At 44.5% G+C, this 17,920-nt stretch overlaps 1 protein-coding gene across 3 annotated transcripts in view; it reads right to left on the bottom strand.

Moving 5' to 3' along the window:
* TMEM131 (transmembrane protein 131) overlaps positions 1-6,999 on the bottom strand; it is a 160,542-nt gene extending 153,543 nt beyond the window's left edge. For all 3 annotated transcript variants that reach the window (XM_059720971.1, XM_059720972.1, XM_059720973.1), the window contains exon 1: positions 6,736-6,999. In XM_059720971.1, coding sequence (XP_059576954.1) covers positions 6,736-6,871 — 136 coding nt within the window. In that variant the 5' untranslated portion in view covers positions 6,872-6,999. The remainder of the gene's footprint in view (positions 1-6,735) is intronic.
* Positions 7,000-17,920: the final 10,921 nt, after the last annotated feature.

Here is a 17,920-nt window from a genome sequence, read left to right as displayed (position 1 = left end):
TTTGAGCAGGGTGTTGGACTAGATTGACCTCCTGAGGTCCCTTCCAACTCTAAGATCATATGATTTCAATTTTCCTTTCCTCCCTCCCTCCTTCTCACAGAACTAAACAGATCAAACCAGCAACAGAGAAGAAGCACATCTACTGAGGAAGAAGGTACTTTTTTGCATAGTCAGGAGTAGTTAGTTAGGCATTCGTTTTCAGGATGGCAGCTACTGCACTTACTTAGAGAATAAGCAGCAGCAATATTTAACAATGTGACAGAATACTTCAGATTAAAGTTTGTGCTGCATAAATTAATTTTTAATCCTGTAAGGCAGAGGTGGTGCAAGGCCAGTCCACAGGCCAGACTGGGCCCAAAGATCCCCTGCCCTGTTTTAGGACCTGCACTGCATGCAGCACCAATTTCAGCTGATCCTGAATGCGCACCGTAAGCACTGCATGCTCCAGCCAGCCTGGGAGGCCAAATATAAGGGCTCTGCGAGCCAGATCTTTGACACCCCTGCTGTAAACAATAAGAAGAAAACAGAAAGGAGGGAAAAACACAACCTCATCCAGCACAAATGCTGCTGTTCCAACTGCAAGTTCATTACAAAATGTCCCTGGGGAACGGGGGGTGGGGAAAGCAGCAAGATAACTCATAATCGAACAGAATGCAAAGTCACAATATATATGAGCAAAGGTCAGTAAAAGCCTTGCATCGTAGCTAGTGAGAGTTGTTTGGCACTAATACCATGTATTGCTTAGCAAAGTGGCTCAATGACTTGTAGTGCGGGAGTACAGACCAACAGGAAAAGGTAGGCTGAACCGCGTGATAAGGCCAAAAAGGAGAGGAGGAGGGGGAAGTGATGTACAAGAGTTGCAAAAGTGAGAGAGCTAAGGTCAAAACAAGACAAAGGATACAAAAGTAGAGTGTTACAGGCCTTCTGAAAAACAAAGCAAACATAGCATATTAAAACAAAACAAGTCTTTAGAAGTGCAATGCTGAAATAACTAAAAAGATGTAGTTCATCTCCTTGAGAAACTTTAAAGTAGCTCAGTTCTCAGAGGTCCAGGTACAGCACTTTCTATAAAAAAAACCCCCAAAAACAACGCTCCCCCCCTACCTCCCCAACAGACCATTTTATGGATTCAGATATTTTAAGACCAGAAGAGACAACAATGATCCTCTACTCTTACCTCCTGAATAAGAGGTCATATAATCATCCAATAATCCCTGCATCAAGGGTTATAGCAACTCTTTTAGAAAGACAATTAAAAGATGAGAATCAAGAGAATCCCCACACAGCTCTTACTAAGTCATTCCAATGGTGAGTTACAGTCCATCTCAAACATGCATCTTGTTACCAGCCTGGTAACAAGACTCCTGGTTTATCTGCAAACATGGGTTCAAAAGAACTGGGCTTACATGGGCACCTCCTCTTTTTTTGTTTGTTTTTTAATAGCTTTGCATTCAGTGTTTAGAAACAGAGAGAGAAGGGACAGAAGGATGCTTGCAGGAATTCAGACAGACATGGCTCAGTGTTGCACCAACTTCAATGCCTGCACATGCCGTTATGTCAGACTGCGCAAAGAACACTTCAAGAAGGACACAATAATCCTTTGGCAGCCTTAATAGCCTGAGAACAATTTTTCATCTGACTGTATTAACACATTTTCATACAAGCCCAGTTAACCAATATAACACACTGTGTAGAACAGACCACTTTTTATCATTTATTACATCACCAATTTATGGAATTTACCAGATTTACTAGTAATGATTTTAAATATCGTTATTAATGATTTGGAAGAAAAATATCACTGGGCCAAGAACAGATCCCTACAGAACCTCAGTGAATGTTTCCACTGAATAATTCCATATTTAGAATTACTCTGTCATCGCAGCCAGTTTTAACAATCATTTAGTATGTTACACTTGTGTCAAGCTGGGGTCCCAAAAAACTCCACCGACCAATGAAAATGGAAGCCATGAAAGATTTTTTTTTAATCTAAGAGAAAAGATGTCCATCTTCTTTTGTCTATAACTCACCATAAATATAAATTATTTCACAACTCAAACCCATGACAAGCTACACTGAAGCAATCCAATTTCATACCAAAGAAACAGACCATTTGGAAAGGATGTCTCCCATAGAGTACTATGAGCTACAGGGAGGGAAAGAATTTGTACATGGGAGAAGAACTGTATTTTTTTTTTAACAGCATTTGTTCCTTTGTGAAAAGATAAAAAGAAAAAAAAGCCTCATTTTCCTGCCCTATGTTGTCTCTCTGCTTCAGGCTTTCTACTGCTGGAAACAGGATGATGAACAAAATGTAGATGTGGTGGCAGCAGTCAAGAAAAGAATGTGCTCAAGGATGCGGTACTTTAGAGATTTGATTCTTACAGTCAAAATATTAAGATGTGCATTTTTTTAATTTTGTCCAAAATAGCTGGTATAGACAATTCAGCAATTAACAAATGAACAAATAATAGGTTATGAGCCTCACCATGCACTGGCCATGTTGAACATTTAACTCAGATGTGGAAATGGCTGTTAGTGAGGTATTGGATGCTCTGTTGGAGTGCTCAGGGGAGGCTAGCTTTTGTTTTGTCAACCTAAATAAAAGATGTACATTTCTTGATTAGTGTTTGCCTAGTTTGTTGTGTGCTTATACTTAAATGTATAATGCAGTAAATCAATGTACGTTCCAGTAAAGTTGTGTTTGTTTTTGCTTCAATCTTAAACAGAATACTGTAGTCCCTGGCGTGTTGGTGGAGCTTCTGGCTTTCTTTTTTTTTTTTTTTTGACTGGAAACATGTTTAATGTTATATGCAGTGATGCACCACATCACCTGCAATTCCCTTTGCAAAATCCTAGATCCATTCATGGCTGTAGCTGCCTGCTCTGGACTACCTGGACAGTGGCACAAGTCTGGTCTCTGCCTCCTGTTCCTGACCCCACCTAGCTTGTGGTTCAACCCAGGGTGACTGCCCATATCTCAGTCTCTTACAGACACCAGCTTCCTGATCCTTGACTCCTGATTCCTGACTTTGCTCCCCTGATTTTGTCCATGTCTAATTGTATGCATCCACAGAGCTACTGAATATGTACAGTTGCCTATGAACTGACTGGGCAGTGTTCTTCTGTTTAGTTAGTAGGTAAGATGTAGGAGATAATATTGCAAAGTAGAGAAGTCCGAGGCCTATGAATCTTGGAAATGCAGTCTGGCATAAGCTTATGGCCAAAACATGATTTTTTGCCATGTGAACAAATTCAGCAATTAACACAACATGATGGCATAATTTTGGTACTACAATAAATACACTCAGTGGACTGCTTATTACAGTTGGTATGAGCAGATCTGTGCCCTTGCCTATGCAAAAATGTCACCTTAAAACCTGTGTGTGCATATTACGTTACACTCAGTTATGCCTAGTTACTAAACCGACTAAACTCAGGCACTCCAATACTATAGAGAGCAGTATAGTTACAGACAAAAACAAGCAAAGAACATTTTTATTTTTGCTTTTTCCTCTTAGCCTTGCAGGCAAGTAGGTAAGCTTGATTCTGTCCCAGCCTGCTAGTCAGTCACCAAACCTGTAGTGTGGATGACCTATGAGCCACAGAGGCGTATCATTCACTTTCAGATTCCAGGTTAAGTTGCAGGGTTTACAGTTGGGTTGCAGGGTTTACAGTAGTCATAAACTGAACATATCTGATCTGGGAATCACTGAGAACTCCAAATGCTTGACATTATTTTAAAAGTAATGTTTAAGAGTAAAAACAGTTACCTTTTAAAGTTCAAATCTACTATACAGTAAATACCCACATTTATTTATATAAAGTTTTACTTTCTGCAAATATTATCTTAAATGCAGAAAATACACAAGCAGCGCCCATTTCAAAACATCAGTGCTGGAGCACTGCTGATTGATTACTGATCAAAATTAAAAACCTTAAAATGTAACATTTATTGATTACAATGCCTACAACCTTTAGAACAGAACAAAGTGGAACCTCATCATGCTAGGTACTGTATAACCATACCATGGGAGCTCTTTAAGAGCTTACTGACCAAGGCCCTGAATCTGCAATTTGTTATCCTCTGTGGACTGCCATACATATGGATGCAGCAGTCTACCCGCAAGGAATAAGATGTTAGGGCTGGAAGGGGAAAGAATCCAGAAATGAAGTGACTTTCCAAAGGTTACACAACAGGTCAGCTGGGCGCAGAACCTAGGGAGTGAAAGCAATTCACTGAGTGTCACATCATAGGGCAATAGCAGAGCAAGACACAGAACCAGATTTCCTGGTCTCACTGTTATGTTCTAATCCCCAAACCATTCTTTTTTTTCTTAGAATTATGATCATAACTATCATTTGTTTTCAATAGCCTCCCTTGAAAAAAGGACACAGGAGATTAAGGAAGTGTTAAGGCAAAGTTTAAAACAGATTATTCATTCAAGGTAACCTGACTGTCAAATTTAGATGTTTAAATAAAAGCTGCTCCAAGAAGAGGACTAAAAAGTATTTTTTTTTTTTAAATCACACTGCCAGGTATTAAAGGTAACCTGCTATTACACAATCCTGATTTGTCTGCTCCAATCTTGGGAGCTGACAGGTAAAAGGGCTACCAGAACTTGACTAAGCAGCCTAGGTTGGCTGTTAGTTGCTCAAATAAAAACAGATTTTTTTCTGTGATATTTTGAAAAGCAGTGTTTTCCAAGGTAGAATGGTACCAAATGAGTAATGAGAGCAAATAATTTTATACATCACAGGTACGAAAAATTCTGTCAACAGACTGTATGAAAGGGGTTATATATACCAGCTAGTAAGCAAGAAGACGTTTTCTCTTACTTTAAAACAATACACCTGGCTTGGCCTAAAACTCATACAGGAATTGATGCCATGTCTGTGCCTTATCTAAATTTGAAACCCGACTAGTCGGTATGCAAGAACAACGGAAGATAAATAGAAGAATTCTAAAACAAAAATCTCTGACACTATAGATGGAGAAGCTTTTATAATGTTAAGAATGGAAAGATTAAAGTAGATGATATCTGCAAAGTTTAAGCACTCAAGAGTTACATCTTGCCCCTTAGGGTTGGTATGAGAACAATCAACCTGGGTGAATGCAACTTCCTTACTGGTCTGCGGACAAACTCCAGTCCCACTAAGAAAAAGGAACTGATGCTCTTTAAAACCACGTGAGCAGCTATAACACTGATGCTCTGGGCACCCTTCCTCTCCCCCTGCCTCGGGGCTTCCAAATTGATTTTGTATACTGTTGCAAATTGAGATCAAGAATAGAAAGATTTGTAGCTAAACCAGGGTAACTCACAAAAGTAGGCAGGTATTATCACATCTTGCTGAGACATGGTGGAGAACAGGTAAATACCCTCATTGTATAAAGCAAACAGCTATCCAGGGATGGATGTAGACAGATAAAACCTTCACCAGAATGAGCAAGTTACCCCAGTTTACCTAAACTTGGTTTGCATGTTTGTGACATCTCACCACCACCACCACTATTACTATTATTTTTGCACTGGCATAAACATTTTGTTTGTCCAGGGCCTGGAAAAACTCAGATGAATTTCAGTCAACTGATAAAGACAAGGACCTTTATCAACTTTAAGGGCTGGTCTACAATGAGTTTTTCTACCACTGTTGCCAGATTTGTCTAAAAATCAATCTAGTTAAAGCAGTACAACTCTCTATCACATTTGTGTGAACCGTGTTTGTGCTAATGCTGGTGTCACTAGAAGCTCACTCCCACAATCTGGAAGAGGTCCTTCTACCTCAGGACCTTTCTGGGAGGGAGTGAGCACACTAAAAACAGCTTTGCTATCCACTTTAGTCAGGGCTTTAAATACAGAAAACATGCACATAGACAATCATTAAAGGGCTCTTCTACAGCATCAGCATCAAATTCAATGAGTTCAAGATGGCAAAAGCAAGATCAGGGTGTATTTTGAGGCATTTTAAGCATAAGCTATATTAATACAAGCAACAGCACCTTCATGATTGAGCTCCTTGAAGAAAGCACCTATGACATGGGCTCCAGCTTCTACCCTGCCTCTGAAACAGCACTGTTTTCTCAGTGGCTACCAGCACCCTCCACAACCAGGGAAGCAACCAGCTCCCATCAAATGTCTACATGAGATAGCCATGCGGTGAGATAGCCATGGGGTCGGGAGGCAGCACCTGCACCAGGGCATAAATCAACAGACATCTCTGAACTTGAAGGGGGACGGGGGGGGGGTAGGAAGAGGAACAGGACTCAGAAGCTGGTGTGGGAAGAGCTTTTGTCCCTCTCCTCTTGCTAAGAATAGTCCCACAACCACCAAACACTGTGCCCTGGTGGCTCACAAGATGTTGAGGAGCAGCACAGGACAGGGGTGCCGAGAAGCAGGTGTCCAGGAATGGCAGGTCCCAGACACTGTGCCCCAACACACACGCTGTGTCATACACAGCGTTACACACAGTGTCAGTGTCACACACACAGTGCCATAGCGTCACACTCACTCCTTGACCCGTGCCCCCGCTCCCCGGCTGCAGCCCCCACAGCGAGGCCCCGGGGCGGCCCGGACGCGGGGCGGGGAGGGGGGGGGGGGCGCCGCCCGCCGACGCGGTGACTCCAGCCCCGCGCCCAACGGCCCGCGCTGCCCAACCACCCGTGGCGGCGGCGGCGGCGGGACGAGGACGAGGACGAGGACGGGGAGGGGTAGGGTGGAGTAGGGGGGCGCTCACCTTCCTTGTCAGCCCAGGCCGAGTGCACGAGGAGCGCCACGAGCAGGCGCAGCGCCGCCGCGGGGCCCCAGCCCCTGCCTGGCCCCGGCTGGGGGGCGCCGGCCGAACGGGCCGCGTCCTCCCGCCTGTCCGGCATCCTGGGGGGGCGGGCGAGGTGTAGGGGGAGGGGCGGCCCTGGCCGGCTGCTGCTGCTGCTGCTGCTGCTGCTGCCGCCGCCGCCGCCGCTGCGAGCTGCGGGCTGGCGGGAGGCGCGGGGCGTGCGGCGCTGTCCGTCACGGCGGCGCGGGGCGGGCGCCGGGGCCGCGCGCGCGCACACGCACCAGCGCAAACACCCCGCCCGGCACCGCCCCCTCGGCGCGGGGGTAGGGCCAGCCGCCATCTTAGGTATGGGCAGTGCTTCGTGCCTCCCCGCCCACGGCGGCCGCCTGGTCCAATGATTCCTAGCGCTGAGCGACCCTCCTCCCCTCCCCCCCCGGAGGGGGGAGAGAAATGTCTTTCCCGCCTGGCCTCAAGATGGCGCAAGAGGAAGGGCAGGCCCGAAACGAGACGCTCTGGCCACGGAGCGAGTTGGTGTCTATGGTGCACGACTGAGTGGGAGGGGGGCGGGGAGTTCTCATTCTTCCGGCCTCCGACTTGTGGCTGCTGCAGCTTCCGGGGGGAGGGGGTGGAGCTTACTCCCCTTGGCCCTGAGGGGAGCTCTTGGTCCGGCGTGACGCGTCGGCCGCTGGGGTGTTGCCAGGCAACGGGCTGCGGGGCAGGGGCGGCCACGCGCGGATCGGGGCGCGGGTGCCGCCGCTCAGCCGGACGGACAGCGCCGCCCTGCTCCAAAGTCAGGCGGGAGGCGGCGGGCGCCGGCACCTCCACAGTCCGCCTAACTGAGCCTTTCCGTGTATATATGTGCGGGTGTGCACACAAAGGCATGCACACACACGTGTGTGCATATTTGTATAGCTATGTGTGCACACGCATATAGGCACGCGCGTATATACACACGCACTCGGTCATATAAAAGTATTACATTTACTCAAGCTTACCTATATACACACATGCACAAGCATATATATGTGTATAAGCACATATGTGTATATACATGTTATATATATGTATACTTATATAAGTGTATATATACATGTGTATGTATACATATATGTGTTTATATAGACACGTATATGTATATACATATGTACATACATGCATAGACATGCACACATATACATACACATACACACACACACACACACACACACAAGCTCCTCCCAGCTTTCTACATAGATGTTCAACAAATTACATCACTTTTGCATACTTTGTGGTACCGCCATATAGAGGGTGACCCCGCTTTCTAGAGCTGTCTTCAAACTTGCTATACAAAATATTCTTGCGGATACGGTCTTCTCCCATTCTCCCAACAGGTCCAATCCATTTGAGCCTTTTCATCTTGATAAGAAGGTGGTTTCTAGGTGCGTTCGTCCTGCGTGCTCCAGCGCCTCTGTTTGGCATTCTACAGTCCCACTTTACTTTCAAGATCTTAGGCAGACATCTCATGTGGAAACTGTTCAGTCTCTTGATATGCCTGGCATATGTCATCCATGTTTCTGAACGATAAAACAGGGATGACAACAGACAGGTCTCGTAGATTCTCACTTTCCCCTTATCTATTAGTTTGCTGCATGTTTCTGTAATAGCCCAAATTTCTTAGCTGCTTTTCTGATTCTGTTAGTCAGTTCAGTCTGAAGGTCAAGATTCATGCTGATCGTAGAACAATAGCAAGAACTGTCAATGACTCCACAAGATTTATCCTCCAGAATGATGTCAGATATACATCCTTGGTATTTCACCCCTTGTTACATGATCACAGTCTTTTTGAGACTAATTGCCACCCCAAAGCTCTGGCATGCACATATGCATACATATCTTAGCAACCGTTAGGCCTCTGGATCATGGTGTACACGCAAGGGGTCTAAGCGACCATCACACCAAGACCTTCAGTGCGTATGCCCAGGCAAGAGTATAGAGAAGTGGAGGCTGTCCTAGCCCTGCCATGCCCCCTTTTAGACCATAGAGTCAGAGTCCAAAGGCCAGACTGAATCCAGACGTTCAGTGCCTCAATAGTTGTAACTTCTGCAGATTCAAAACAACAGATTAGAGCTGCTGCTTACTGCTTAATGCCTCAGTGAAGGTGTGTTTCTGTCGGGGTAATGTCCCTTAGCTTTTCTCTAACCAAGGAGTATGCATAAGGCAGTGGGGCTAGGGTTTTGAGGTGCCCTGTACTTACTTTACTCTGGAGGTTACAACATTGTGGAATTTTATAGGAGCTACCCTGCTATGAGCAGCTCCACCACATTGCCACCTGACCCTCCAGTTGGATGCAGTTTATGGTCATCAGACACATATATATATATATATATATATATATATATACACACACACACACACACATATAAATCTTATAAAATAAAAAAATATTTACATAGGCAGTTCTAGAATTTAAAAAGGGGGGGAGAGCAGGTGGTTGGTGTGTGCGAAGTGGGCAGTATTCAATTCGGATTTGGATTTGGCCCGACTCAGGGGATCGTGATTCGATCAGCTGATTCAGATCACTGTCCTGATTTGATTTGGCTGAACCTGAATCTGAAGATTCGATTCTGATTTGGAAAATCAGTGATTCAGCCATAGACACAGCTTTATATGTCTTTTCTACGTACCTCAAGGTACTAGGCACGGCTCATGAACACTGAGATGGTGGTACAGATAAAGCATCCCACAGAAGCATGGGGGGGGGTCTGCCGCCAAGTGCACAGGGGAACCCCCTACACCCCCCAGCTCAGTGATTAGCCATGGCGGGACCCCAGTTGCCCCCCCCTAGACCCAAGAGGCACCAGTTGCTGAGCCGGGGGTTAGGGGGGTCCCTCGCGCACCCCGCAGCAGACCCAGAAGTGGATTGGAAGTACTTCTGGTCCACTTCCAAGTCCAATGCCGAGCGCACCGGGACCCCCTCATGTTCCCATGGGATGCTCCATCCACCCCACCTTCTCAACGCTCACAAGCTGCACCTAATACCTTGAGGTACCTAGAAAAAGCATATAAAGCATATTGCCAAATCGTTGAATCTCTCTGAATCAATTCCAATGCTTCCGATTTGATTTGGAGAGATTAATGGGTCTCCTGATTCAATTTGGATTTGGAGATTTGGCTGCCGAATTGGATCAGCGACTGAAGCTTCGTACACCCCTAGTAGATGGTATGGTGCATCATCACATATAAAACAACACACATTTTTCTCCACTTAAAAATAAACCAGAAGCTTTGGGCCTAGGGCTGTATTATTTAGTTTAAGATGGAAGAAAAAACAAACATAACTTCCTTGGAATTAGTTCAAAACAATCTGTACGGCTTTGAAATAGGAACTTTATTATCAGGAGCAGCTCACAGACAGCAGAATTGCACAATATAGTGTAGCTTGATGGGTGGAACATCAAGACCATCAGAAAGAAGAGGGTCATTAACACCCGTGGAATGAAGAGATTAGAAGGGATCAGGTAGGTTATAAAGAGCCAGGAAGTCAAGCGACTTCTTCAGCACTCCCTGATTAGAAATGCTGCTGCCACTGTAAGGCAGTTGGTTTTAAACTTTGGGTGGACCAGGAATCAAAGGGGGGGGGTCCAAGTGCACCTGTGCATCCGTCCTGGATCTGCCCCTGTATATATGTATATATGTGTGTGTATGCATGCATGCACACCTGTGTGGGTGTGTATGTATAAGAAATATCCCCCCCCCCCCCACAAAGGTTTTCAACATCACTGGATTCAAGAACCCTTGGGAAAATGTCAAAATATAAATTATCCTTGAATCCTAATGAAGTAAGACAAAAATTCTGTCAAATTTCTTTTATGTAAAATATATTTTCCTCTCATAATTAGGTGTAGAACTAAGAATGTCCTCTAATAGGAATGTAAATACTTTGTGTGGTTAAAAGCCTGCCATTCAACAAAAATCACACCAATAATTAGCCAATTAAGGTCAAGAACGACTCAATCAGATGGTAGGTTCTACAGAAAAAATGCCAGCTATGCAGATTTTGTGATGGGCAGCCCTAAGTGTTCCTGTGGTTGCCAACTTTGTTAGTCTGAGTGGCAGAGAAATGGTACATTGTATAGCACAAGGTATGCGATTGTCATGTTTGTCAACCTTTTGCAACTAGGGATATTTCTGAGTTACCTTCTCATTGTTCCGTTAAATCTTGTAAATGGTGAATTCCTTAGGTCCTAATTTTCTTCTCTGTGCTAATTTTTCTATAAGTCAGAGGTGCCAAGGGAAAAATGTAGACTGTCTAGTCTGTGTTTCTGTCAATACAGATTTGTTTCCTACAGCACATTTTCTTATATTTTATCCACTCCAGTTTTAAATGTCCAAACTAAAGTGGTTTCTGCCACTTCTCTTGAAGATTTACTCTGCCTTGGTACTTCCCCAGGAATAATTGTTTTCTCAGATTCAGGCTAAAATGATCTTTTCTTCATTTTATTTCATTACTTCTACTTAGACCTATGTGTGCCAAACTAAATGCTTCTTCCCCACCCACGATGCTTGTAATATCTCAGTATCTGAAGACTGGAAGCATGTCTTCAGTCTCCATTTAGTCATCCTATAATAACAACAGTATACATACTGAGCTGTCGTAATCTTTATTGGAAGTCATTTCTCCAAATTATTTTTCTTTCTTTTCCATAAATTGTCACCTTTGTCTTTATCTTTTGTAGTGTGACACAGAAATGAATGCAATGTTCCACGTGTGGCCAAGCCAGATTCAAAGATGGCTTTGTTTTGTCTAGGAAATATATTAATGGGCACGACTACATGTGCCTCTTTTAGCTGTGATTAGCCTAAAATCGCCATTTTTGAAGTGCATTAAAGGTGTAGGTCTACTTAGGCACACCCTTAATGTGCCTTAAAAATGGCGATTTTAGCCCAATCGTGTCTAAATTTGATACCTGCGTTACACTCATTGTTCACATTGCCCCCAGCTATTTTCCCAGCATGGCACGGTCCACCACCTGCAGGTCCTGTGCGTGCAGGGGTGCCGCAGGGCACTAAGGTGCCTGCTCCTGTTAGAGCAGAGATTGCCCAGGGAGGGAACACAAAGGGCCAGATAAGAGCCCACATGCAGGTTGCCATGACAACTGGCTAACAAGGGAATTGGCTGCACCTGCACCTGGTTAGCTGGTGGGAAGAGGCAGGGCCCTAGGCCCATATAAACCCTAGGGCTGGTACCCGGCAATTCAGTTGCTTGCCGGCAGTCAAAGGGGAAGGAGTCTTCAGGGAGGAAGGGCTCAGAGACGTTACAGCCACTGGATACACTACCGTTAGGGCTAATGGGGCACCAGGAGCCCATAAGGTACCCTTGCCTCTAGGCACCCAGTATTAGAGAGGGAGTTTTACTCTTTTAAAGGGGCAGAGCATACCTTGCATTTTGTTATGTTATAGCCCAGGGGCTTATATTTTGTTTGCCGTTTTATAAGACTGGTGGTTTGGGTGACACTATTTGGGGAAGGAGGAGGCCTTATTGGGAGCCCATTGTAGAGTGGGGACCCCGGTGCCAGAGATGGTGTGGCATTTGGGGGGGCACAGACCCTGGCGCCAGAGAGGGTGTGGCATTTGTGGGCTGTGGAGAGCCCAGCGCCGAAGGGCACAGAGACAAGGACCACAGAGAGCCTGGTGAGGACAAGGGGCCAAATTGTACCGAGGCCTAGGCAAGACAATGCCAGTACCATCTGCAAGGCTTGGGGCGTGGTAAAGGGGTGGTTGGAGCCATGCATATAGCCCATAAGGCTAGGGTGCCCCCGAAACACGCATAGTGAAATGGAACCTACAAGGGGTCTGGGAACCCACGGGGTTCAGAGAGTCCAACAAACCGTGTCCAAGAGGACTTAAAGGCAGCCTCCCTATTTTTACACTTCCATTGAAGACATGGTGGTTGAAAACTGAGGGTGCGCATTGGACCGAATTGGCATGGTCAAGGGGCCATGGGAGATCACAGCCATTCTTAAGGACCCCGTCCTGTGACAAGGGGGCTGTCCAGGGTGCTGCCCAGGGCAAGCTGCAAATGCATTCACCCAGTGGCTCACGTTAAGGCACCTTAAGGAGTGCACGTGTAGATGTATACTTAAATTGCCTTAATGCATCTTAGGTTATGGCACATTAAGTTTAGGCACACACAAATTCGCATGTAAACATGCCCCGTGTTTAGTGCAGGTTTAACTAATACACTAGCTAGCTACATTAGCTAATACACTAAATCAATTTAGCTGGTTAAGTTCTAACCTAGGCCCCAAATCTAGAGAGAAGGGGACTATTATCAACTTGTTCCATGCCATGATGCTTCTGCCTGTGTAACACTAAACTGCACTGATGCTTTTCCAGAAAAAAATGTACTTCTTATCCCCACAAAACTGGGAAGGATCACAAACAATTTGAAGGGCAGGTTTAAAATTCAAAGGGCTATTGATAGACAGGCTGGAGGATCAGGCTATGGGCAACAACATGAAATTCAACAAAGAAAAATCTAAGGCCCCTTACATGGGAAAGAACAACAAAATGACCAAGTATATCATGAGGAGACAACTGGCTAACCATTAACAGCAAAGAAAGATTTGTGGGGCTTGGTAGATCACAAGCTCAACATGAGTCAGCAATTTGATGCTGTGGAGAAAAAAGGGTAAATGCAATTTGGGGTTGCATTAACAGAAGTATTGCAAACAAGGAAGTCCTAGAATACTCTGCCCAATACTGTTTAGGCCAGGTGGGATGGGGTCGGAAAAGTGCAGCCCTAGGGCTGGGACCAGTGGCTGGGCTTTCCCACCACCAGAGCTGTGCTGGGAATTGTACAGAAGTTCAGTTGCATCAGACTTGCTGGACCTGATCCAAATTAGACTACCTCAGAGCTACAGTTAAATTAGATCAGGTCAGCCATTTTTAGATCAATCTAACCTTCCTGGACTTCCGTACAGCTCGCAAGTAAATCCCTAGCTGGGTCAATCTAAGCTTAAGGTCTACATCTAGGTGAACTAAGTTAGATTGGGTGGCCGTTTTTAATGCAATCTAACCTTCCCCTAACCTCCCTAAATGTCTGTACCTAGTCACAGTGAATATAGAGAAAAAATATTCTCCCTTGCCATAAAGAACGAGACACATAACAATGGGTTTAAATTTCAGCCCAGCAGATTCATGTTAGCCATCGGGACAAAATTCCTAACTGGAAGAGCAGTAGGACAGTAGAACAAACAGCAGAGGGAAGTTCTTAAAAGCTTCCAAAAGCTCCTTTTAAGTAGCAGCTACCTGTACATCTGTCTGAGATGAAACAGCAAATTGTGCATCTGTGCAGGGGTTTGAGGTCCTTTCCAGCTCTGCAATTCTATGATTTCATCATGTTTACAGTCCATTATAATCTTTTTCATTACTGCTTTTCAAGTCTCTTGCCTGTTAAATATTAGCATGTTTGAAATTATCCCCTCTACCCAGATACTGTAGACTGCATTTCCTCAGTTTGTATTTTCTGTCCATGTATCTAATCTCTCTAAATTACCTTACGTTATTTCTCTAGTTTCACTAACATTTGCAATGCCTCACAATTTATTGTAATCTGCAACTGGTATTAACCTGGTTCTTGTTCCCTCCTTTACAATGATTCGAAACCTCCTAGATTCTGATATACTTTCATTGTAGCATCTTTCTTCACAGATTCACAGATAATCCTGTTTATTGCAGCGGCAGTTCCTGTGGCATGACATGTTAATCAGTGGAAATAAGATATTAGAATGTTGCTATAAAAGGCTATATCTCCAGATATGTACTCTCTTACCTACTTTGCCATTTATCATTACTCCACAGCAGTGTCTGCATGGAGTTGGGTGGAAGTCATTCAAGAGGCTGACTGGCAGAAACCAGCTCTGGGCTGCAGCCTGCAGCACGGTCTATACCAGCTTCAATTAATTTTCGGCATTGTTTCAAACACATTATTAAAATCCCAGTCTACTACATCCACTTTGTTCCCTCCATCTGCTGATTGTGTAATTCCACGGATAATCAAGTTTGTCAGGCAAGATGCATTCTTAATGAACCTATGCTACTTTTTGCTTATGATTCTATTATCTTCTAGATACTCAGTGGTAGGGTTTTCTGTCTTTAAAATGTGTTTTGCTTGTATTTTATGTTGAATAAGTTACTATTCTGCTCATACATCTAAATTCAATTATAAGATATTTCATATAATTTTTCTTCTTTTATTAAGCTATTGAGAAAAAAATCATTTTTTAGGATTTTAATATTTTATTAAATAAATATAATGGTAGAACAATTATATTCTGTCTTTCAAAGGGGGAGAGAGAGATGGTCAACTTCTGATTAGCCTGGTAATTTACCAACTATGAACTTTTATTGTAGGGTTTACCCTTCTGGCACAGGACCATACAATCTCAGGGACAAATATAAGAAACCACATGCAGGATTTTATCTTGAGCTCTACTAGTTTTCTTTTATGAAAGAAAGTAATTGCTCTTCTCTCTGCAGTAATCTTGTCTCTGGAAGCAGTATTGCAAGCTGTGGTCTAGTCACTATAGTCATGTTGTTGTGACTCTCCCTTTTGTATGTTACTGCACAGTTCTTTTCTTATGGTACAAGTGGATTGGATTGGGTTGAAGATGGTTCATTCAGCCCATGATCCTGCAAGCTGACCTACATGCTGAAGGTAGAAGGTCTTTGGGAAGCCAGAATTAGGTCCTCAAATTCTGATAGAATAAATTGATTAAAAACTGGATGTCAGGGAAGAACTGATTCTTTTTGTGCCTCCACTTTATATGTACATATCGGCTATTACTTCTGATAGATTAAAACAACTCCTAGGGGAGGATTTAAATTGGCTGATTTTTTAATTTTTTTTTTAGTGATAGGCTTCTCTTCGACCCATGAGAGGAACTGGGCCTTTTTCTTTACTTTTGAACTGACTCATGTATTGTGTGATATTAAAACTGAGTGGGTAGGTGTCTGGATTTTCCTACCCTTTTCAGGTGGTGGGCTTCACCCTTGGAGCAGGCACTGCTTTGGGTATACACTTCTGCTTTTTGGCGTTCCCCATCACTGTAATTTTTTTCCCTCAGACTGTGTTTTATACTTCTCAGTTCTCTCTCAATACTTGACTTCCCCTTTGGTCCTGGGGGTGGACTTTTAATATTTTCATAGTTGTTAGGGGCTGGAAGGGACCTTATCTTTCAGTTGTATTTAACATTCTTGAATAAAATGTGATAAAGGGGGTTAACAGACTCTGACACTTCACCTGAAGCAACACAGTAGGATTCAAAAGATGGTTTCTACCAGTGAAGTTTTATTTTTATTCATTAATTTATATACCTTTACAAGACATGGAGCCTGTACTATCTTATCTGCCACAGCCCTGACAGAGGTATTTAGAGATAAGAGCTAGCTCCACAATCTGTGCTAAGTGTCATGGGGGACTGATTCCACCTTAGTCAGGTGGAGCAGGTGTCCCCCCCCCCCCCCCCCAATGGCCAATCTTGCCGACCGGGGAGGGAGTGCCCCTGTGGCTGATCGCACCAACCGGGAAGCAGCCATGGTACTCCCAGCAGTGACCACGGCGCTTTGTCCGGCACTCCCACTCCCCGGGCGGTGCTCGCAGGGAGGGCACCTGCACTCCCACATGCCCCCCTGCCTATTGCCTACATGGGGAATGCAGCCTGTCAAGTGTTGCACCAGCGCTCTCAGGGGATGCACGGGCACCCCATGCACCCACCATGCATCACCACTGTTAAGTGTGCGTGGTTTATATGCACAAGACCTATGTTTTTGAAGGACCTACTCCATGCCTAAACTTCTTCATACACCAGAATATGGAAAAATCCACAGGGGAGGTAGTTATTAGGGTAAGAAATTTCAGAGAGTTACAGGGCCTGGGAAGTTGTGAATTTAGGAACCCGAATAAGTAGTGACATACGTTTGGCTAAAAGAGCAAATTCATAATGCTCGTAAGTAAGAGGAACTGAGACAAGGGACTCCCCCCAAAGTGTACTGACCTTACTTGTTTCACATTTGGTGCAGGCCTAAGGCTTCTGTGGAAATCTATCTCCTCTCTTATAAGGCTATTTTTACCTTACAATGAAGCTTCTCAACAAATCAAATCAGCTCTCCCTATACTTTCCACAACAACAGTACATATACCTTTTGCTTTTTCTCTAACAGGAGAAGCAAGTCTCTCTCTAATGATGGTACTGCTTTCAAAGGTGAAATTCAATCCCATGGATATATTCAAAATAAGGCATCTGCAACACTGAACTATCATTTAATACCCAAAGTAGCATTTAGTGAGGCTTAAATGATGCCTATTCCTTGTGCTGGCTCTCTGAACAAAGTTTAATTTCACCCCAGGGAAGTCCAAGCACAAAACTCTGAAATATAAATCACTCAATTTTGGGTTGCTGAAGTAAAGGATAAATAGGATGATATTCCAAAATTAAAGGAAGTGAAAGCAGGGCTGCATAAAAAGGTTAAATGTCATTTTTAAAGGCAACTTTTCAAAACCAAATTTACCCATGCCAAACTAGACTCCATGGATTAAGTACTAACAGCGAGCATCAAAATCCAAACCCAATTGTGCAGAGAAAGACTGAGTGGAAATAGGGAGTGAAGTGGATACAGAACGTTGAACTAAACAGGAAGCACTTTCAAGTCCTGAAACTCTGTGGAGGAAGATGTCCCACCAACAAGGCCTCACCAGTGAGCAGGCCATGATTCAGTGGGTATGTCTACATGTGAAATTAATGTGATGCAACAAACTCTGGTGCACTGTGTACATGTGTGCCCCAGACCACAGCATGTTGAGCCCGGTCGGCTCAGCCCTGGCCAGGAGGGGACCCAGAGGGTCAGCCTGCCAGCTCAAGACTGCTCCAACCCAGCTCAATGTGCTGTGGAGGGGCTGGTTGGGGCACAAGGGTGCTCCAGTATGGGGCTAGCTGGTAAGCAGCCCCCGCACTGAAGCACCCTTGTGCATTGGCAATGTGTAGGGGGTTTACACGGGTGCATGTGCACCTCCTGAGATTTGCTATGCATTCCCTGGAAGCACCAGCGGAAGCGTACTTCTGGTTTCACTGCTGGTGGTTCTGGGCTTGGTGATTGGCTGCGGGGG

The sequence above is a fragment of the Alligator mississippiensis genome, chromosome 1 (assembly GCF_030867095.1).
Source record: "Alligator mississippiensis isolate rAllMis1 chromosome 1, rAllMis1, whole genome shotgun sequence".
In the NCBI taxonomy this organism is placed as follows: Eukaryota; Metazoa; Chordata; order Crocodylia; family Alligatoridae; genus Alligator; species Alligator mississippiensis.
Note: the sequence above shows the minus strand (reverse complement) of the source record. Positions and strands in the feature narration are given on the sequence as shown.